Raw genomic sequence first — 22,397 nt, forward strand, 5'->3', positions numbered from 1 at the left:
TGTTACAGTCTTGGCCTTCACAACATCCTCTGGCAATGATTTCCATAGGTTGACTGTGTGTTGTATGAAGAAATACTTCCTTTTGTTTGTTTTAAACCTGATGCCTATTAATTTCATTTGGTGACCACTGGTTCTTGTGTTATGAGAAGGAGTAAATAACACTTCCTTATTTACTTTCTCCACACCAGTCATGATTTTATAGACCTCAACCATATCCCCCCTTAGTCATCTCTTTTCCAAGCTGAAAAATCCCAGTCTTATTAATCTCTCCTCATGGGGAAGCTGTTCCATACCCCTAATAATTTTTGTTGCCCTTTTCTGTATCTTTTCCAATTCCAATATATCTTTTTTGAGAGGGGTGATTAGATCTGCACGCAGTATTCAAGATGTGGATGTACCATGGATTTATATAGAGGCAATATGATATTTTCTCCCTTATTATCTATCCATTTCCTATTGATTCCCAACATTCTGTTAGCTTTTTTAACTGTTGCTGCACATTGAACAGATATTTTCAGAGAACTATCCACAATTACTCCAAGATCTCTTTCTTGAGTGGTAACAGCTAATTTAGACTCCATCATTTTATATGTATAGTTGGGATTCTGTTTTCCAGTGTGCATTACTTTGCATTTATCAATATTGAATTTCATCTGCCATTTTGTTGCCTAGTCACCCAGTTTAGTGAGACCCCTTTGTAACTTTTTGCAGTCTGCTTTGGACTTAACTATCTTGAGTTTTGTATCATCTGCAAATTTTGCCACCTCACTCTTTACCCCTTTTTTCAGATCATTTGTGAATATGTTGAACAGTACTGGTCCCAGTACAGACCCCTGGAGAACACTACTATCCATACTTACCTCTCTCCTTACTGAAAACTGACCATGGATTCCTACCCTTTTGTTTCCTATTTTTTAACCAGTTACTAATCCCAGGGGACCTTCCCTCTTATCCCATGACAGATTGTTTTTCTTAAGAGCCTTTGCTGAGGGTCCTTGTCAAAGCCTTTCTGAAAGTCGGTACACTATATCCACTGGAAAAACAATGAGAAGTCCTTGTGGCACCTTAGAGACTAACAAATTGATTTGGGCATAAGCTTTTGTGGGATATAACCCACTTCATCAGATGCATGGAGTGGAAAATACAGTAGGGAGGTATAAATACACAGCATATGAAAAGGTGGGACTTGCCTTACCAAGTAGGGGGTCAGTGCTAACGAGGCCAATTCAATCAGGGTGGATGTGGCCCATTACCAACAGTTGACAAGAAGAGGTGAACATTTGAGTTCCTTCAGAACTCTTGGGTAAATACCGTCTGGTCCTGGTGACTTATTACTGTTTAATTTATCAATTTGTTCCAAAACCATATCCACTGGCTTCTCAGTCTGGGGCAATTCCTGAGATTTGTCACCTAAGAAGAATGGCTCATGTTTGGGAATCTCCCTCACATCCTCAGCTGTGAAGAAGTAATTTAGTTTCTCCAAAATGGCCTTATGTTCCTTGAGTGCTCCTTTTGCATCTCAATCTTCCAGGGGCCTCACGGGTTGTTCAGAGGCTTCCTGCTTCTGATGTACTTAACTTTTTTTTTTTTTTGCTGTTACTTTTTGAGTTTTGGCTAGCTGTTCAAATTCTTTTTAGGCCTGTCTAATTATATTTTTTACACTTCACTTGTCAGAGTTTATGCTCCTTTCTAATTTCTGTTTTCCTCACTAGGGTTTAACTTCCACTTTTTAAAGGATGCCTTTTTGCCTCTCATTGTTTCTTTTACTTTGTTGTTTAGCCACGGTGGCACTTTTTTGGTCCTCTTACTATGTTTTTTAATTTGGCGTATACATTTAAATTGAGCCTCTATTAGGGTGCTTTAAAAAGTTTCCCTGCAGGTTGCAGTTTTGGCACTGTATCTTTTAACTTCTGTTTAACTAAGTTCCTCATTTTTGTGTAGTTCACCTTTCTGAAATTAAATGCTACCATGGTGGGTTGCTGTGGTGTTTTCTCCCCCGCTGCCCCACCCAGGGATGTTAAATTTTATTATGTTATGGTCACTATTACCAAGCGGTTCAGCTATATTCACCTCTTGGACCAGACCCTGTGCTTCACTTAGGACTGAATCAAGAATTGCCTTTCCTCTTTTGGGTTCCAGAACTAGCTGCTCCAAGAAACAATCATTTAAGGTGTCAAGAAACTTTATCTCTGCATCCAGTCCTGAGGTGACATGTACCCAGTCAATAGCTGAAATCACAGCCGCCAGCTTCTTCCTTCCCCGATGGTGCTCAACCCACACTGCGCCCCAGACCCGGCCCCCACTCCACCCCTTCCCCCAAGTCCCTACTCCTGCCACGCCTCTTCCCACCCTCCACCCCAGCCCAGACCCCACCCCCGCTCCACTACTTGAGAACCCGCAGCTGAGGAAACTGTATGCAGAGCTGTTCCCTGAGTCGGGCAAATCGGGGTGACCGCCCCAGGCCCCACACTCTGGGGGCCCCCACGCTTCGATAAAATCGGGACTGTCCTGATATTTAGCCCTTTGTGCTGCATCACGACCAGTGTGCGATCGGGATGTCATTTGTCCCAGTATTCAGGTGAGGAGGCAGGCAGGGAGGTGAGGTGGGAAGTAAGCGGGTGAGTGGGTTGAGGAGGCAAGTAGCAGGTGGGCAAGTGGGAGGGGGGTGAGGAGGCAGGTGGGTGGGAGGATGGCAAGGAGGAGAGCAGCATTCGGGCGGACGGAGCTGGCGCTGGATGGACGGCAAGGAGACTAACGGGGAGGCGAGTGGCAGGCAGGCAGGTGGGGGAGGAGGTTTGGCATCAGGCTGACAGTATTTGCCTGAAAACCCCACCCTGTTAGCAGATAATGATCTTGATGGGAAATGTTAAGTGCATTTTGCTGACTCGTGTTGCAACTGGCTTGCTAACTCTAGAGGGAATTCATTAGAGGGTCTAGAGAAGAGGGTGGGGGACAATGCTACAGAAGAGGGGTATCTCCCTACCACCCACCTCTTTGTCCTCCTAGATCTGTAGGCTTGCACCACTCCTCCTCCCCATTTAATATATTAGCAAGGTAGTGGGGGTTTTTTTGCCTTTTTTTAAAGAGACCCATAGCTCTCTTTCTGAAAATACCCAGATGGAATCAGAGCAGCTGCCTTAATAAAGATCAGTAAAATATTTGTGCTTGTTATCCACAGTTATACACCAGCTAAATCCATGCTTAGGAAATGGCAATGGAGATTTTCCTTGATCAGATACTATTGCCATAATTAAACGAAATGCTTTAGTTTCTCCAATTTCCTAAACATAAATGGAAAGAGTTGTTATATTTTTTAAATCAGATAAAGAATTGGACCTTGACAAACACCTAGCAGAGTCTGCATAATATTTAAAGCAGCATGTCTTTCCTGGCTCTTCCCATCCGTCCCACCTCTCTTTTTAAAGCCACAAAGTTCTTTCAATGTAGTTTTTGGTGAGTGATTATTATAATCCTGTGTATGTATGATGTAGAGAAATCAATATTGTAATGTTATTTCTTACTGTATAATCTATGACATATTATACATTCAGAGTCAAATCCTGCTCACCTCACTCATATTAGCAGTCTCACTGATTTCAAAAAGTCTACACATGTAAGAAAGTTTTATGCTATATTTCAGTGAGGAAAGCATGTTGAGTTTGAGCCTATGTATTGTGTATTACATAAAAACCAAACAACCACCTTCATTATAATTTACTACAACAATTTTCTGCTTTAATTTGAAAATCAGGTTTATCAGTTTCAAGGGTCAATTATCCAGTTTATATATCAATTTGTGATAAGATGAAATTTTGAATTGTCTGATATAGTTATGATGGCCTAGAAGTGGCTATTCACATACAGCAGCCCAATATCATCGTAAAACGCTATGCCAGTGAAAAGTTATATTTGAGGTTTTTAAGGCACAAGTCAGACAATTCAAAGTTATGGCTCCTACAGGCAACAAATGTTGGTCCTTTGCACATATGAGGGCAAATTCTCCTAGCTGTTACAGAGGTATAAATCTGGAAACAATCCAGCGTGGACAGTGGACTGATTCCATATTGACACGTGTAACAGAATGCAGAATTTGGCCTTTGTCATATTTTATATTTCTGCATATGGAATTATCTTTTTGTCTTAGGGTCTGTGCACTCTCCTTGTTCACTGTGGAGCTTGCGGGGGTGAGGGCAGGAGGGAAGGAGGGAGGGATGTATAATCATTCCCGAAACTTTCCCTGATATGGTACACTACAATCTAGCTCTTAATACATATGTATCAAATAATATAGCCAAGTTACAATACCCACACACTTCTTAATATCTGGCATTGTGTTGGCAAACAATTGACAATGTAATGACATTAATGCCATGAATACCACACATCTATATGAAAAATAGTCACTGTGCATTCTAGTGATCTTTCAGTTCAGCCCCTTTTTGTCAGAGCAGTCCCACTGCAGTAAATGGGAGTTTACATTTGTGAGTACTGTGTGCATCACTAATTCTCAGCAACACATTACCTCTTCATTAAATAAAAGGGTGGAAGAAGTAGATGTATAGTATGAAGAAGTGCTGGCAGTTTACTGAAAATATCTTTGGAGTAAAGATTTAGCTGCCTTAGCTATAATTTAACTTAATTGACTGGCTGAGGTGTTTTAGATTAAATTTTACATCAGCATCCTGAACAGAATGACTTGACTAGCAATAATGAAGTCCATGGCATATTTTGGACAAACACAAACAACTGAAACAATCTATATACAGATTATTAAACATTGTATTAAATTATTTTTTTAAGTAATGACAGTATAAATATGGTGTAGTCATTTATTTGGAAGTCATGACAACTGATCGTCCAATATGCAGTCATTTATGATAAAGGCCTTTGGGATTGCAAACAATACAGTACCAAGTACATTTAGATAATTTTTATATATCACATTATATAAGCCTTTCCAGCAGGCCAAAAAAAAATTAAAAGGATGTTTGTTTTCCTTACAGTTACAACCATGTCAGTCAGCCTATGTAGCATATACTGAAATAACCTAGTTTTGAACCTAGTTCAAAGACTAACATACTTACTTACACTAGTTTGTCTTATTTCAGCAAAAAAATGAAATGTCATGGCAGCTTGTAGGATTAGAAGATATATAAAGGGTTAGATTACCTTGACTAAAGAATATCTGTGTTTTGCAGTTTGTGTAAAGTGCTGGTGCTTAGCAATTGTGAGAATGCCTTGAAAGATTGTATGCTTAATTGGATATACTGGGCTTGGAATGTGACCTTAATAGGAAATACTGGACCTGGAGTGTGGCTCATAAGTTCCAAGGAAAATCTTTGAAGAAAAAGCCTCAATTATCAAGGATGGTTCTAACTGGTTTTTGCAAAGAAAGGAATTCAACAAGCAGTCACAATCATCATGAAGGTTCTGATAGATAAGGTATACAAGGGTGAACTCTTACTGTTAAAGGATTTGTTACTAGTACCTCCCTGTCCAGTGGGAGCCAGCCAACATGGGTTTAACATCCCAGGTCTAGCTAGTCCTGTTCTAGATGCCTGAACAATGTTATAACTGCATGCTACTGTATGGGTGTGATGATTGCTTAGGTAGTTAAGGTATATTTGGAGCAGCTGTAAAAATACCATTTAGCCTTTTCGATTTAAAAAAGAAATTTATAGTTAAGAAATGTTGGTGTTGTAGTGGAATCCTGTATTATTATCATTAATAATAATAATTCCAGCACACTGTAAGAGTGATATGTATATTTTTGCCTTATTTAGATGCTACAGTTTTATTTTATAGTATGTTTACGAGTGTTGGAGTTTGTACACTTGGTCACAGCAGTTGTGGATGTTCTTGATGAATGTGATTTGCATCTTTGTAATACACTGCTTACTGTGTGTGATTGTGCCTCCACCTGACATTGTCCCTAGTGGTTATAACAGTCTACTACTTTCTCACAGCTAAAAGTGTCCTCCTATACTCAATTGATAAAGGTCAGTGATTTTTGGAGCCGGAACACAGAGTTTCAATCCTTGCACATGATCCATACTGTTAGCATGTATACAGTCATTGTTGTTACACAGTTCTCACCATTTAATCGTAGTTTGCCCTTCAATGAAGCCCAACAACTGAGAAATTATTACTTCAGCTATATCCAAAAGAGGTATCCAAATATTGTTCAGCAAGGTTTCATAGAATGTGAATAGATTGTGAACTCCACTAAATAGTGTTGGACTGTAATAAAGAACATGCCATTTCATAAACTAAGCACCTTTTAAAAATGTTGATTTCACAAACATAATTAAATAATTGTGTTATTTTTAATAGTAGAAATGTGTTTATGGCTAAAAAGTCCCGGTTTTGCAAAAGGGAACAAAATGGGCTAGTGCTGTAATTCATCAATTATGGCTCTCTGGATTGCAAAATGGTGTCTAACATGCCAGGAGATGATAACACAATAGGGTGTCTGGGAGTGGCAGAAAAATACAGCACAATAAGAGACTTGCATCAGAACAATAAACACACTGTATGAACTATATTTACTGTTGTGTGAAAGTTGTATATTATAAACATTTACATTATACACATGGCCAAATGAGTTTCCCAAGAGTCCAGCACGGGAATGGTTGTACCATATTTTATTATCATCCCTTGTTCAAAATTCTGCTTGTCACTAGTGAAACATAATTTTGCATATTTTATTTGTCAAAATAACACAATGTAATCACACCAGTTTCAATTATTTTGGTAATTTATTAAAAAAAAAAACTTGTCAACAAGATGTCTAAGGCACTTAAGATTCAATAAATGTTTTTTAGACAAATAGATTCCTTAATAGGCATATTAATACAGAACTTTGAGTAATAATTCCTTTAAACTACAATACAGAAATGAATTTCCTGTACCAATCAGAAGCAATTCAAAGGCTTTGAGGAGCTGGGTAAACGGAGGAGCTGAGGGAGAGGGAAGTAATTGCTGGGAAGGAGCCTGGAGTGAACCTGGAGGGTTGTTGGGTGTGGGTGGGAGAAGTATGGAAATTCTTTTGTGGGGGAAGGATTGTTAGGGAGTTGAGGAACCTCTCCCTGCAGACCCGGATGACCCCTAGCCCTTCCCATTCAGTCAGGAACATTTTTCCCTCTCCCCATGTGCCCTTGCACCCCCACTTCCATTCAACATCCACCTCAGTCTGTCCCCCCAGTAGCCATTCACAACCCCAGTGTGACGTTGCACCCCATAATGCTTTATAGAAATATGCTTATGAGTGTAAATATGACATAACTGGAATATGTTTTATGCGAGATATGCCATGCAACATATCTCTGCAAAGGTTATGATCTACTGGATATATTCATCCTATTTGCATGTATGTATCATTTTTGTATTTGAAGTTATGAATATTGACTATGTACTTGTTTGATTTTAAGTAGCCTCAGTGAAGCAGTTGGTCAGCTTCTTGAGAAAAGACTATTCTCAGTAAGTGCCCAATCAAGAAACACTTAAGCTAACGATTAACTTTAAGAAACGCCAATCCACATCTGAGCTTTCCAGGGAATGTGGTGTCGGCCTGTAAGAAACTGAGTCATGCATGGACATGTGACTTGCCCATGTGACTCCAAAACTCCATCTTGGAGCTGGATTCTGCATAGGAGAGGGAAAGGGGTTTCCACCTTTCCACAAGAGAGAGACTATTTAAGCCCCTGGAGACGCCCCTCCATTTTGTCTCCAGCTGGCTCAAGAGATAGCCTCTCTACCCGAAAGGATGCCTGAAAGAAACTGGAACAAAGGACAGTAACTACAGGGGTGTGAGGGATTGCTGGACCCAGACTAGAAGGAGGCTATCTGTCAAAGAAGCTTATTGGAACATCTCTGAGGGTGAGATTGCCTGCATTTAGTTTCCTACTGTATTAGGCTTAGACTTGTGTGTTTTATTTTATTTTGCTTGGTAATTCACTTTGTTCTGTCTGTTATTACTTGGAACCACTTAAATCCTACTTTTTATATTTAATAAAATCACTTTTACTTATTAATTAACCCAGAGTAAGTATTAATACTTGGGGGGGGGCAAACAGCTGTGCATATCTCTGTCAGTGTTATAGAGGTTGAACAATATATGAGTTTACCTTGTATAAGCTTTATACAGGGTAAAATGGATTTGTTTGGGGTTTGGACCCCATTGGGAGCTGGGTATTGGAGTGCTGGAGACAGGAGCACTTCTTAAGCTGTTTTCAATTAAGCCTGCAGCTTGTGGGGGATGTGGTTCAGACCTTGATCTCTGTTTGCAGCAGGCAAGCGTGTCTGGCTCAAACAAGGCAAGGTACTGAAGTCCTAAGCTGGCAGGAAAAACAGGCTCAGAGGTAGTCTAGGTACATCAGGTGGCAGTCCCAAAGGGGGTTTCTGTGATCGAACCCGTCACACCCAGCATTTGTGACCTGCCCCCCCACCCCCAGCAGCCCCATGTGCCCTGCTCTGTCTGTCCCCCACAAATCCTCACCAGGCAGCACACATAAGAGGCTGTGAGGAATGCAGCCTCTCCTCCTCCCTATCCACTGCTGGCTGCTCTGGCCTGTAAGCCAGCTGCTGTCTGTTCTGACACCACAGCAGCGGTTGGTGGGCAACAGGCATAATTGCAGTGCCTCTTCGGCAGAATGTATTTTCTGCAGAGAAAATTAAAATGTGGGGGACAGGAATTCTGCACATGCGTAGTGGCACAGAATTCCCCCAGGAGTAACATTTACATGAACAGAGCTGCTTTTGCATATGCAATATACACATCCAAAACTCATCATATGTATGGGTGAAGGGTTCCCTCCACAGGGAGCCACCTGGAACTGGGGTACTACTGAGCCATCCTGGCCCACCAGCCTAGGCTTCCTTTACATCAGGGGTTCTCAAACTGGGGTCAGGGGGTCACAAGGTTATTACATGGGGGGTCGTGAGCTGTCAACCTCCACCCCAAACCCCGCTTTGCCTCCAGCATTTATAATGGTGTTAAACATATTAAAAAGTGTTTTTAATTTATAAGTGGGGGTCGCTATGTGAAAGGACTCACCAGTAAAAATGTTTGAGAACCACTGCTTTACACTGTACTGCTGTGACCAGCCTGCCAAGTCCTCTCCCAGGCATCAGCATGCCTACAAGTAGGGACACACCCAGTTGCAGTATATACAGAGCTGTGATCCGCTCTGCATGGGGAGGCTACAGCTAAGGAACTGCCCAGTTACTCAAATGCACACACCCCTCTTGAGTGCAAACCCAAAATTATACCGGTCTTGCACTGCACAGTGATCTGTACAGCGTAAGCTCATGAAATTTGCCCCATCCTTCAGTGTGGAGAAGGATATGCAACAGCTCTCTGCCCCAAGTTATGACTCCCACACACTCGTTTTATACAAAGCAAAAATAAAGTTTATTAACTACAAAAGGTTTTAAGTGATTATAAGGGAGAGCAAACAGATCAAAGCAGATTACCTAGCAAACAAACAAAACAAGCAAACTAAGCTTAATATACTAAAGAGATTGGATATGAGTAATCATTTAGGATGAGAATTTGCTATTCAAGCAGGCTGCAGATATTCTTAAGGGGCCAGCTGCACTTGCTTACAGCTTAAAAACCCCAGGTGTTCCTTTCACAGGCTAAAAATCACTTTAGCCTGGGTCCAGCACTCAGTTCAGTCTTTGTTCCTTAGCTCTTTCCAGGAGTCTCTTTAGGTGGGGAGTCAGTGAAGAACCACAGTGATGTCACTCCTCTGCCTTAAATAGCTTTTGCATATGGCAGGAACCCTTTGTCTCATGCCAGTCAGTGGAAAAACACCAGTACTCCAGGATGGAGCCCAGTACCAGGTGACCTGGTTATATGCCCCTGTAGCGCCACAGCAGGCTGTTTGTAATGTCCTCAAGAAGACACCCCACCCACCCCCATTGGGAGATAAATTTCTTCTAAGGCCTATTGTTTTCTCCTCAACAGGGCCTGACAATTGCAATCAAATAATTTGATCATCTATGAAAAGTAATATTTGTGTGTTTTAATGCAAATCTTTAAAAATATTTAGCATCTAATCCTTTCCTTTTCAGACAGTTTAGCTGGCTCCAGAAGGACCGTCAGGCTTATGGGAATCCTCAGGTGGGGTAGATGCCCTGAAATGTCATCTCTCCACCTGGCAAAGATGGTGCAGTTGGTGCAATTGCAATTGCTGGTGCAATGATCCATGGCTTTTGGAATGGTCCCTAGGGGCCATGGGCAGCTAGTACAATTACACCAGAAGACTGGCTCAGTGCTGAGCAGTCTCAAGAGCAGGGAATTCAAAGATGGCTCAAAGCCACTTTTCCACAAACACTCTTTCCCTAATTGCACTGAGTACTCCTCTGCTGGAGCCCATTATTAGAGCTTCAGTGCCTTTGACAGGCAGGACCCGCACTGCGCTTCAGAATTTGCTAATATGACAATCCATTAAGGAAGGTTAGCTTGGCATGAGAATAGCTCCATTACTGTGTCTTCATGCACATCTTATTTTTCTCATTGGCCACAGACAGTCAAGTGGCCCCGTCTGGCTGGTGAATTTAGGATTGGGCCTCTCCAATTTTTGATTAGTCTGGAGATGTGTGTGATGGATAGGCAGGGGAGGGGTCCTAGTCTGGAAATGCATGTAATGGGGAAGGGCCCTAGTCTGGAGATGCAAGTGATGGGTGGGCATGGTGTGTGTATGATGGGCAGGGGCAGACAAGGGGGATCCTGGCCTGGAGCTGTGTGTGATGGGCAAATGGGGGGGGGGAAGGGGTCTAGCCTGGAGCTGTGTGTGATGAGCAAATGGGGGGGGGGGCCTAGCCTGGAGCTGTGTGTGAGGGGCGGACGAGGGGGGCCCTGGCTTGGAGCTGTGTGTGATGGGCAAATGGGGGGGGCCTGGCCTGGAGCTGCGTGTGACGGGCCCTGTTCCCGGCGGGTGACGGGGACTTGGGAGGACAAAGCTGGGCTCTGTCCGGGGCGCTCGGGACCAGCCTCCGCGGGGCAAGGCCCTGCTCTCACAGTCACCAGCAGCAGCCAGGCCCGGCCGAGCGGCTCCCCGCGGGCGGAGCTGTCCCCGGCCGCCCTGCACCACTCGGCCCCGCATGGCAGCGGGCTCCGCCCCTGAGTGCTGGGCGAGGGAAGGGAGCCGCGCTGCGGAAGCGGCGGGCGGCTACAGGTTGCCAAGGAAGCAGCTGCGGCTCCCGCCTCCCGCCGGGGAGAAGGAGCGGGACGGCCGTGGAGGGAGGCTGGGTAACGTCACCAGGGACTCCGGCGGGGCAGGGCACCGGGTGGGCCTGGGCGGGGCAGGACTGAGCGGGGGGCGCCCCTGTCCTGCTTGGGGGCGGGGCGTGGCATGGCCCGCGGCGCTGCTTGGCGGCTCAGGGTCGTGGCCGGGAGCTGGCCGGTACCGGCGGGGCAGCGCTGGGGGAAGGTGCCCGGGCACTGCCCGCGGCAAGGGGAAGCTGCTTGGGGGTGCCCTGTACGGCCCGTGTAGTGCCGGCCCCTTTCCCGTCCCCTCACACTCACGGCGTCGGCTGCTGTGTCTCGGGTGGGGGATCTTGAGGCCAGGCTTTGCCCTGACGGGCCTCTCTCCCTCTCTCCCTTTTATGTCAGTTACAGTCAGTAGCCCTCTATTTTGGGGGGTTGTTTAACTTTTCTACAATGAATGTGTGATTGGTCGGGGCCAAGTAAATAAGTGCTAAATAAATATCCCTTACAACCTTACTTTATTAAGTATTGACTCTGGCCAGTAATTTCACTCAGGGTCTGGAATCCTCATTCTTGTGGTCGGTCTACGTTTTGTTCATCCTGCATTTTATATTCAACTGAACTGAGGTACCAGTGATCCTTTAACTACTGTGCCTTCCCTCATTAGCTTGCTTTTCTATTATGATGATGGCACTGTAGATAGATGCTTTTATATCAGCTTTTAATCTTTTTGCAGAATTAGGACACAATGTTGTCGTCCATGCACATACAGAATAACGATAGTCTATCAGAGTTGCATGTTCAACAAAAGCTGTCTTTTGACATTGCTGAGGTAAGTCAAATCATACTAATTTGCAGTGCCATCACTAGGGCCGTGTGTGGCCCGGGGCAGAAGTGACAGATTTCTCTTTTCCGGGACCGACCACTTGCACCGGCCCACGGGGCCCCCCAAAGTGCAGGGCCCGGAGCAGTCACCCCAATTCGCCCTAGCCAAGGGACTGCTCTGCTAATGTGTTACTGATGTATGAGCATTTCCTACAAAGGAGAGGAATGTATGCACTTTGTTACTGACTAGACCCTGGCTTCAAATCAAACTTTAAATTTTGTGTCCTATCTGTAGACAGTAGAAAGAAGGGATGCATTTGGGGTTTGATTTTCAAAAGGGTATGAGGGAGTTTTGTGCCCAATTCCCCTTGAAAAAAGTCAGAGCCAGGTATTTAACTCCCCTAGGCACTTTTGAAGAGTCTACTCTTGCTGTTTAGGAATGGAGTGCAATGCTAATAAAGGACAAATGTAGGATAATTCTTTAAGTGAGTTAGGGCAAATCTACATTACAGCGCTACATCGGTGCAGCTGCTAGTGAAGAGACACTATGCCAGTGGGAGTGCGCTCTCCTGTTGGCATAATTACTCCACCTCCGCAAGAAGTGGAAGCTATGTTGGTGGGAAGGTGTCTCCTCCTGACATAGCACCAGTGTGAACAGCACAAAACTTGCATCTCTCAGAGGCTGCTTTTTCACATTCCTGAGCGACGTAACTTAGATGGACTTAAGCAGTAGTGTAGACCTGCTCTTAAACAAGTGTTTGTTGGAAGCTGTTTGGTCACATCTCAAGCCACTGGGAAATAAATTCAGAGGGGAATAAAAGAAAAATGGGGTTAGAATAAAGGATATTATGTGGAAGACTTCTGCTTTGGTTTATGAAAGTGTATGCATACGGTACACATTTACTAAGAGAAGCTATGTTCTTAAAAGAAGATTCATGCAAGTTTGACACAAGGTAGGAGAGATCCTATATCCTAATTGAAGACTACCTCTAAAAATTACATATTGAAAAAATGGATAAATTCTAGTTTGTGCTTCTCTGGTTCTGGATGAACTAGGATAAATTAAATGCTATGCTAAGCCTCCCAAGATGCTGCATAGAAGGAATTTGACTAATCTCAGTCAGATTTTTGTGCTTAGTTGTGCAGTGTGTAAATATAGCAAAAATATTTTCATAGCAATATTAACTTGAGAACATATGAAAATTTGCATTCAGCACACATGGAATGAAATGCATTAAGCTTCTGTGTAAATATATTTTATAGAACTTAACAAGCTTACATACAAGTAAATTTGCAAGAATTTACTTTGTAGAACCAATGGAGACTTAATTCACTCTTACAACTGAAACTGGGGCAACTTAAATTAGTATTGGTTAGCTGGTTTCATTAAATGCTTATGAATTTTAATTTGGTTACTGTTTTGTTGTACATATTTATATCACTCTAGAAAAATTCTACTTCTCCTGGAACTAAGCACCCTTTTAACTTGCATCACCAGTCAAAGAAACAATCAGTTTATTATTATTTATTTATTAAGACTTCAGACTGGAAATGTTCTAGATTCATTGAGTATAAGATCTTGTAGCAAAACAGTGATGGAGAATTTGCCACAGCCTTTGAGTTGTTCCAGTGGTTAATTACCTTCACTGATAATAATTTTCACCTTATTTCTAGTCTAAATTTGTCTGGTTTCAACTTCCAGCCATTCAATCTTGTTATACTTCCATCTGCTAGATTGAGAAGCCTTCTAATATCAAATTTATGTTCCCATGTAAGTACTTAACAGACTTAAGTCTGTTTAATCTTCTCTTTGATAAGCTAAATAGCTCCTTATGTCTTTCACTAAAAGGCACATTTTCCAGTCCTTTAATCATCTTGTGGCTCTTCTCTGAATCATCTCCATTTTACCAACCTCCTTCTTGAATTGTTGACACTAGAACTGGACTCAATATTTCAGTAGTGGTCAGTTGCACCAGTGCCAAATACAGAAGTAAAATAACCCCTCTCTTCTCCTACTTGATATTCCCATTTTTACATCCAGAGTTCGCTTTAGCCTTTTGGGGTACACTGCCACACTGGTAGACCCCTAAAAGTCTCCCATCCTTTAAGTATGGCCTGCATTCTTTTTTGTAGATGTATGACTTTACATTTGGCTGCATTGAAATGTATATTGTTTCCCAGTTTATCAAGTAATCCAGATTGCTCTGGATCAGTGGTGCGAATTCATTTTTTAAACACTCCCCAAGTCTTTGTCATCTGCAAACTTTAGCAGTAATGTCTTTAAGGTGTGTCATTTTTCCATAGCCAATATTATACAAGGGAGTAATGTGACTAGCATCATGTCCAGCCACCTTTTGTAGCGCAATGTGCCCTCACCACTATGGCACCTCCTGCTGGTTAGTCCAGGAATTACCTCATCCAGCCTCAGAGCATCTGCTGCTGTTGCTACTTGTCTTTTTATTCTTGATCTCCACCACTATACTTCAGGCCCCGCATCCCTCCTGGCCCACAGTACCCCCACTCCTGGGTACTGCCCCACAGCAGTGGCCCCCACACTCAGGTTCTCCCCTCCCCAGGGAACCCCCATCCCCTAAGCCCACCTCACCTCAGTGACCCACTGCCAGTCCTCATCTAGCTCCTTCCCTCAGGGCAAACTGCAGTCTGAAGTGGCCACTCATCATCAGCAAGGGAGTTGGACTGGCTGCCTAGTTCTTCCCTGGCTGTTCCCCTCAGTCCCAGTACCTCCTCAGGCCTTGGAAGCAAAGCCTCAGCCTGGGAGTTCACCAGGCTGGAGCTCCTCCTGCTCTTCCCATCACTGCTCTGTCCAAGATAGTTCCTTTTGCTTGCAGTCAGTCAGTCTTTCCCTCTCTAGGCTGGAGAGAGACTGGCAGCCTTCTGGCCCTGCAGCCCTTTTATATGGCCTAGCCTGGCCCTGATTGGCTGCCTCCCAGCCTTCTCTGATTGGCTGTCAGCCCCAGCCCTCCCCAAGGACTGGTTTTTAATCCCTTCTGGGCTGGGGCAGTGTGACCGCCCCGCTACACCCTTGACTTCTCAAACCCTATGGAGGTGAACTGGAGACAGCCTTTCAGTGTAAGATCAATCGAGACTCCAACCCATTAACCTCTGGGATTGTTGTCAAGTGCATTAACCACCACACCACATTTTGTATATCACTTCCCCTCTGAACCAGGTTGTTTTTTAAGCAATATAGCCTTCTTAGTTGTGGAATTGTACCTTTTTTGGCATTTAGTAAAATCTAGTAACAGCTACCAATTATCTTTCACATTTTTCTGTATAAATTCTTTCTCTCAACCGATTTGGTTCATAATTGTTTTCAGCTTTCTATAATTGGCCCTTTTAAATCACCATGACTGGCTTGGACTTCATTGTCTTTGTGTGCAACATATGTAATCAAGTCACAATCACTTGCACCTATGGAAACGCTCATTTTTAGTTCTGCAATCGATTCCTCCTGTCAAGATGATGAGGTTTTTTATAGAATTCCCCTGAGCTGGGTATAACACTTTTGGAATTAAAAAAATTGTCCTCTAGAACTTTTAGAAATTCAGAGGATGTTTTCGTACGAGAAGCATAAGACTTCCAGCATATGTCATTCAGATTGAAGTCCCCTATGAAATGCAAACCTGTGAAAAAACAAAGAAATGAAAATGGAAAAAATAGAAGTTGGTTGTAAAATTTCACATTATGAGAGATGTAAATAAGTGTGATGTTATAGTCTAGTTATTAAGAGTCTGATGCTAAATTCTCAGTTTTCTCAATTCTCACCTCCTCCTGTTATGTCACAGGGTGGGGCCTTTAATGATGGTGGAAATAACAGATGAAAATGATAATTTAGTTTGTCCTGAACATTTTTCTTGAGTATTTCTACTTAATAAAGAACTTAAGTTGTTTTGTCTTGAGATGTCTCTTAGGCTCATGTGGCAGGTTATCATAGCAAGCCTAGCAATGAGTGGTACCAATTGTTACATAATTCTCAATATTGTTATTGTAGGGAACAAGACATGCACTACCTATTACACCCGGAGAAGCAGCAAAACTCTGTTCATTGATTCAGTCCTGTGAAGACTATTTTAGAATCAGAAAAGTCAACCAACATGGAAAATATTTTACTGGTCTAAGTGAAGAAGCAGACCAAGTAGGGAATTGTGGAAGTCCTAACAATAGTATCAGTATGAGGCTGACGTTCTTCAGCCTTTCTTGCACTCCTGTTGGCATTAGAGATATTTATACATTTGTTCTTAACTCCCTTGCATTAAATAATTTTCTGCTAAACTGGAAGGAATTCATAGAATGATGTGTGTGAAAGCATAAAAAAATTCTACCTAATTCCTGACTAGCTGCAAATTCCTGTAGAGTGGAACTTTCAAAGGATCATCAGGAAGTTAAGCACACAATTCCCTTTTGAAATTAAATAGGATTTGGTTGCCTAACTTTCTTAGGCTCCTTTAGAAATCCCAGCTGGATTGTTTTCTGTACAGTTTTTAAGAAGCTAATAATTAAACTATGTGACCTTAATGCTAAATTTGTCGCTATGATAACTATAATCAGAAACATCCTTCTTTCTGCCCATTTATACAAATAAATAATTCTGGACTTTCATTTTTCTCACTCTGATGGTAATATGCTTGATCTTCAGGGTATAACGTCCACTGTTAGCTGTTTTACAGCATTGGACAAGACTTCTTACATATAGACTAAAGAAAATAGGAGAAAAGTACGTAGAGTAATAAATTATTGAGGAGAAAATTGGTACCATCTTTTAATTCCATTCTGTTTCCCATAATAAAAGGGATGATGGACATTTGAAATAATTCTGGCCCCATATTCTGGTTTGTTATCTTTTGATTAAGCTTTGGTTGTTATAGGTAGAAAATATGTCTTGAAATAGTTGGGGAGAAGATAAAGACTAAAATAAAATGTTTGTAAGTTTTCAGCATGCATGGAGGAGGAACCCTTGAAGCAGAATTGGAGTTCATTTACCAAAGTTATGGATAAACATCAGAGCAAGCTGAAAGAACTGTCACCCCAGCTCAGAAGCAGATCACAGGAAAACTTCCTACAACAAAACCTGAGTGAAATGAGATGGTATGCTTCAGACCAGGAAAAATATAATTACAGAATTTCATGAGACCAACAGTCTTTCATCTGTTCTGACAGCATTTATTTATGCTTCTTTAGCTGTTCAAATCCACACAATGTGTTCAAAACATAAATATTTATCTTCTGTGAGTGCAATTCATGCCTGGGCAGATGATTCATTTAAGGCTTTGTGTTTAGACAACATAGGGGCTTATGTAGGTCCTCTGAACAGAGATTAATTTCACCCTATAATAGGGAACTTTTTGAAAGTCTCACCCTGCCTATGTTTGCCATCTGAACACTGCTGCATATTGTACTAATTCATGAGACCCTGCAAATGAGATTGTTTAGTCTATTTTCATTCCCCTGGCTGAGTGAAATGCAAAAAGCAAACAGCTTAATTAGTGAAAAGTACATTTGATTATTAAAAGTTCGTGGTACAGTCATCTAAGGAGTTATTGGTAACACTTAAAATAAACTTTGCTTCGAAAGGTTTTTTTTGTTTTTTGTTTTTTTAAATAGGGTAATTCCCAAAGTTCTTACTTCCTCTGGCTTTAGAGGACATAGAATGCAGCAGCAAGAAAGTGTTCCCATAAGTATTCAGTGTAAATAATTTATGATATGCAGTTGAAAAGGAGTTGTAGCCTGTATATTAAGGTAACACTATAAGAAAATTCTGCCTTTGGTTAATAAATATTTGTGAAATGGAAAAGTTTATTTAGATATTAAACATGTATAGTTCGTGCAATTTGATTTCTATTAAGTTCTTGTGAATAGGTTGAAAGAAGATGAAATTGCCACATTGCAGGAAAAGCTTCTTGAAGCAGAGATGGCAATCAGTTCAACAGAAATGTTTTTGCCTTCTTTTAAAGTTACTATTGCTGGAATGACAAATGTAAGTTACTGTATTTTAATACTATACAAAAGTTTGTGTACATATTTACCCTCAGAACTCTAACTGGATTAGTGTTCTGGGATATGCTGTATGGTTTTGGGTTTTTTTTTTTTTTTTGCTCCACTCATTTCTGCAGAATTAAACATTTATTTTATAAAATCTTAAATGTCTAACTCATATGGTTGATTAGAAAAACACTCTAAATGTTGACTGATGCGTTGATATGAGTGCAGACATACATCTTTAAATAAGAGCTTTGAGAGGTCCGAATGTTTGTTTTCATCTCACATGAATGTTAATTCTGAACCCTAACGATGCCAGTCAACATTCTGAGCTATTTTACTGCTGATCATTTTAGCAGAAATGTATATCTACTTGTGTATTGTGGGTTTGTGAGAAGAACTTGAGTACATTTGCATCTTCTTCCCCAATTGTAACCCTGTTTATACACAATATTGTACAGTAGTTACTTTTTTTACTATGATTTTAAAAAATATCTTCAAATGAGATTTTTGATGTCTGTAACCTGTTGAGTACAAATACATTATTACTATTTAAGTTTATTAAACAAAACAAATATTATTCTAGGAGTCAAGATATCTTGATTTTTTTGTAGTCCCTCATGGATAATTTGTTTAAGAATTACCATTGGGAATTCACACTTTTCTGTACCACAGAGTTAACATTTCCAATAGTACTTCAGTTTCTCTCCAGCTACAGACAGAAGTATCGTGAATACATATGTGCAAATCCAGATGAAATAACTTCTGTGATAGTACTTACTAAAAGGTCTATTACCTGATTGTCCTTTGTTATTTTTGGAGCAGCATAACTAGTTTGATTTAAATAGATTTTCCCTGGGGAGAGGAAAATTGGGTCTTTTATCAGCAAAAAAGTTAAACTAGAGAAGAGCATATGCCTGATCTCTCTGTAACAGACTTTGAAGAGTGAATATTGAATTATGTAGTATTTCATACCAAAATGTTTAAATTCTAATCTAAACAGTATTTTGCATATTCATTATGATATTTTTGCAGTGTACTTAGAAAAATAGTTTTATATTTTCTATATTTTAAAGCTAAATTTTAATAGTGGTAATCATGCTGTTTTGGGGAAATATTGTAGTACACTTACAGTATATTTGTTTGTGGCTTAATATTTTATCAGGTGTGTAACCTTTCTACATCAGATATGCTTAAGATTTCTAAACAAGAGGATTTACTGATAAAGGAACTGGAGACTCTCAAACACATAAAAGGATTATTACTGCACCTACTTAGAACAACAGAGCATGAAGAAGTAAGATGACCCAAAACAATCTTGGGCTGGTTTAGAGAGCACGAGCACATTTTATTTTTTTTCCTGAACTTTTTCAGTAGTGTTTTCAAAGAAAGAAAGAGCCAGTCACAGAAAATGCAAAATCATACTGTTTCAAATATTCTTTATTGTCCAAATCAACCCCAGGTTGTGTGGGAAGTTTAACCTATTTCAAGAAAACTATGCTATGCTGTGCTATGCTATGCTTGTATAGTATTGTAAATATCATAGAATACCCATACTTTCCTTTCATGTATATGTAGTCTTTAATCATAATCACATTTGCTGAATAAGTCAGAATAGGAATTGCTTGACTTCAAAAAAGATATATTAAGTTTTTAATAAAAAGCAGATGAGAGAAGGCATGTTTTTTCTTTTTTCTGGAGCCTATGTATATAGAATAATCAAGGAAGGAGAGGAAGTTTAAAAAGGAAAAGACAAACAAACAGAGAATGACAATTGGTAAATAATAGGGAGGCAGAGAGAAGAAAAGTGAAGAAATATAGAGAGCATTATATTACAATAGTAGTGTGATTATCTCTTTGTGTTTGAATACCTGCTATTCACCGGTGTTTGTATTTAAACAAAACCAAACATACATAAGCAGTGAATTCCTAAAGTGGACATTGTACACATGTGCTGGTGGCTCTGTTCAGAATGCTCTGTAAGGCTTCCCTCTCACTGATGAGCCAGAGTAGACCATGCTTCCAAAATCCAGCAGAGTGCACTCTGCAAATACGAGTGCCGAGAATGCAGCTCTCATTTGCTTTTCCCCTTGTTACTTTTCTCTGCTTTCCGATCCATCTGTAGTTTAACACCCAACTTGCTGGTTATCTCCTTCTTATAATTCAATATTCATATTGGGCCTGGTCCTGTAACATGCTGAGTCATCTAAACTTCCTTGGAAGTCAGTGAGCCCATTCTCTGAAGTTAAAAAGTTTGGGATTTACTTAACTGGAAGTTCCATCAATAAGGGTAAAAAGACTAACTGATAAAATAAGGACAACTCTGACTGCCAAATTATGTAATTGATGATTGTGTGATAGTTATGGCTACATAAATGGTTTTGCCATTCCAAGTTTATTTATATTTATGATAGAAGTTAATATTGTGGGATATAAGATTTTGGGGTCTGGAGATAATCTTAGCTGCCATCAAACAATATTTTCAGAAACTCTTAAGGAAATGCTTCACTTTGTCTTTAAAATAGATGAATGGAATACACATTTGTACTTTAGTCTACTATTTGAACAAGGAAAATTAAATATGAATGCCATGTAAGTGCTTCTATTTAAAAAATAATCAGTGTTTCATATAGAATTAACCTTGGTTTATTTTCCCCTATTCATAAACTCCGCACATAGAATGAACAGAATCTCTAAGGTATTTCCCACCAATTGTAAATAATCATGCATGTCAAAGTAAATACCTCCTTGCTGTGGGTATTTCATATATATCAGTCTCCATTCCGATTACACTGAATCAGCAAGTTCCATATACTATAAAATAATTAATTTTAAAATATTGGTTGTTTTTTCTATTTTGACTTGCAGATAAGCAGTAAACAAATTGACATTTTGATGCAGAAGTTAACTGAAAGTGAAACTGAAAATGATGTAAGTAAATTACATTTTCTGGCTCCTTACCCTATCAAGGTGTGCCAAAACAGTGAAATCCACATCTCATACAATTCCACTAGGCAACTGCCAGACCTAGGATCAGGAAGGCTGCTTGGTCTTTCTGTCTTGCGGTCACATGTATGTGTATATTGATATACTTGCCTGGCTCTCACCCAAGTTCCATCATTTTGTTTCTTCCTTACCCATTTTACTAGTGATATTTTTCAGGAGTATGGTGTCACAGAGTTTAATGTGCTGTACATTATCCTATATATAGCATGGGCCAGTTTATGATGATGTTCACCAGTGTTATTCCAGAGTAACTTTAATGGAAATGCTACTTATTTACACTGGTGTAACTGAGAAGAATGTCTAGCTCTGTTTCTCTAAGGCCAGATGTTACTTTTGTTTTAATGTTATGGTTATTCAAGTGTATTACCTTTTTATTCTGACATAAATCGATAGGCACTGTAAGGGAGGGAAAAACGTGAATTCATTGCTCCCCCAAATTACCATTTTTGTTATAGTTTATGTAATGTTTCCATTCCATGATGAGGTCGTATTCCTACCCAGATGGTAGCTATCGTGATCAGACTACACCATTTTGAGCAAGCAGATGGAACTAAAAGCTTGTAAACCCTCTGAATCATTCCCCCAAATATGCCATTTGCCACAAATGAGAAAATAAAGGTCAATATGGTATCCAAGTACCTAAAGCTTCAGAGAGGTAAATCCAGATAGTTAACTCCATGAAAGCAATGACAAGAGAAGTTTTAACCATTTTGTTGCAACTTCAGTATTACAAAGAAATGTAAAATTCCACCAGTGCCTTTTTTTAAAACAGAGTAATTAGAAGTTGAAGTTCAATTTACCCCAGTACTGAGAAGGAATAACAAGATGTTTAGCTGAAAAGCGTGATATGGTGCTAAATATCTCAGGTAGCATGTATTATTATCCTCATTTTACAAATGGGGTAAATTGAGGCCCAAGGTGGTGTTAATGACTTGTCCAAGGCCAAAAAATATAAACCAAATCACTTTATTCCTAGTCTGGGCAGAAACTGACTACACTGGAAGTTGAATGATATCAGATTTAAAAGAGCTGTTTATTTTTCACAACACAGGAAGTCTGATACTCAGTAGTTAAGGCAACCTGAACTATAGGTGTCAGTACAAGGGCTGCTTATGGAACACTACCAGTCTGGGAGAGGGGCAGAATATGGCTGTTATGTCTGAAAACCATTCAGCCAACAAATTTACCTTCAACAGAGGTCGAATCCTAAAACTCACTTTCTGGGGAAGACCAAATAATCTTTACAATTAGGAGCTCCTCTCTCAAAAGTAACATTACTTTTACTAAGTTCACAAATATTTACTGGCTCTGTGTTTAGATTGGTTTTTGTTTTTTTTACTCACCAGAGTAGCAC

At 40.5% G+C, this 22,397-nt stretch overlaps 1 protein-coding gene across 17 annotated transcripts in view; it reads left to right on the top strand.

Annotated features, from left to right (window-relative positions):
• The first annotated feature begins 7,729 nt into the window (after positions 1-7,729).
• Positions 7,730-22,397, top strand: part of ODF2L (outer dense fiber of sperm tails 2 like) — a 48,116-nt gene continuing 33,448 nt past the window's right edge. For 2 of the 17 annotated variants that reach the window (XM_037907273.2, XM_037907278.2), the window contains exons 1-7: positions 11,106-11,257; positions 11,952-12,047; positions 16,053-16,196; positions 16,989-17,146; positions 17,918-18,035; positions 19,203-19,334; positions 20,906-20,968. In XM_037907273.2, the coding sequence (XP_037763201.1) occupies positions 11,964-12,047; positions 16,053-16,196; positions 16,989-17,146; positions 17,918-18,035; positions 19,203-19,334; positions 20,906-20,968 (699 nt within the window). In that variant the 5' untranslated portion in view covers positions 11,106-11,257; positions 11,952-11,963. Of the gene's footprint in view, positions 7,879-9,827; positions 9,847-11,105; positions 11,258-11,368; positions 11,843-11,951; positions 12,048-16,052; positions 16,197-16,228; positions 16,776-16,988; positions 17,147-17,904; positions 18,036-19,202; positions 19,335-20,905; positions 20,969-22,397 lie in introns of those variants that run through there. The other 15 variants (XM_043521017.1, XM_043521013.1, XM_043521020.1 and 12 more) reach the window with 15 other exon arrangements.

The sequence above is a fragment of the Chelonia mydas genome, chromosome 8 (genome assembly GCF_015237465.2).
Source record: "Chelonia mydas isolate rCheMyd1 chromosome 8, rCheMyd1.pri.v2, whole genome shotgun sequence".
NCBI lineage: Eukaryota > Metazoa > Chordata > Testudines > Cheloniidae > Chelonia > Chelonia mydas.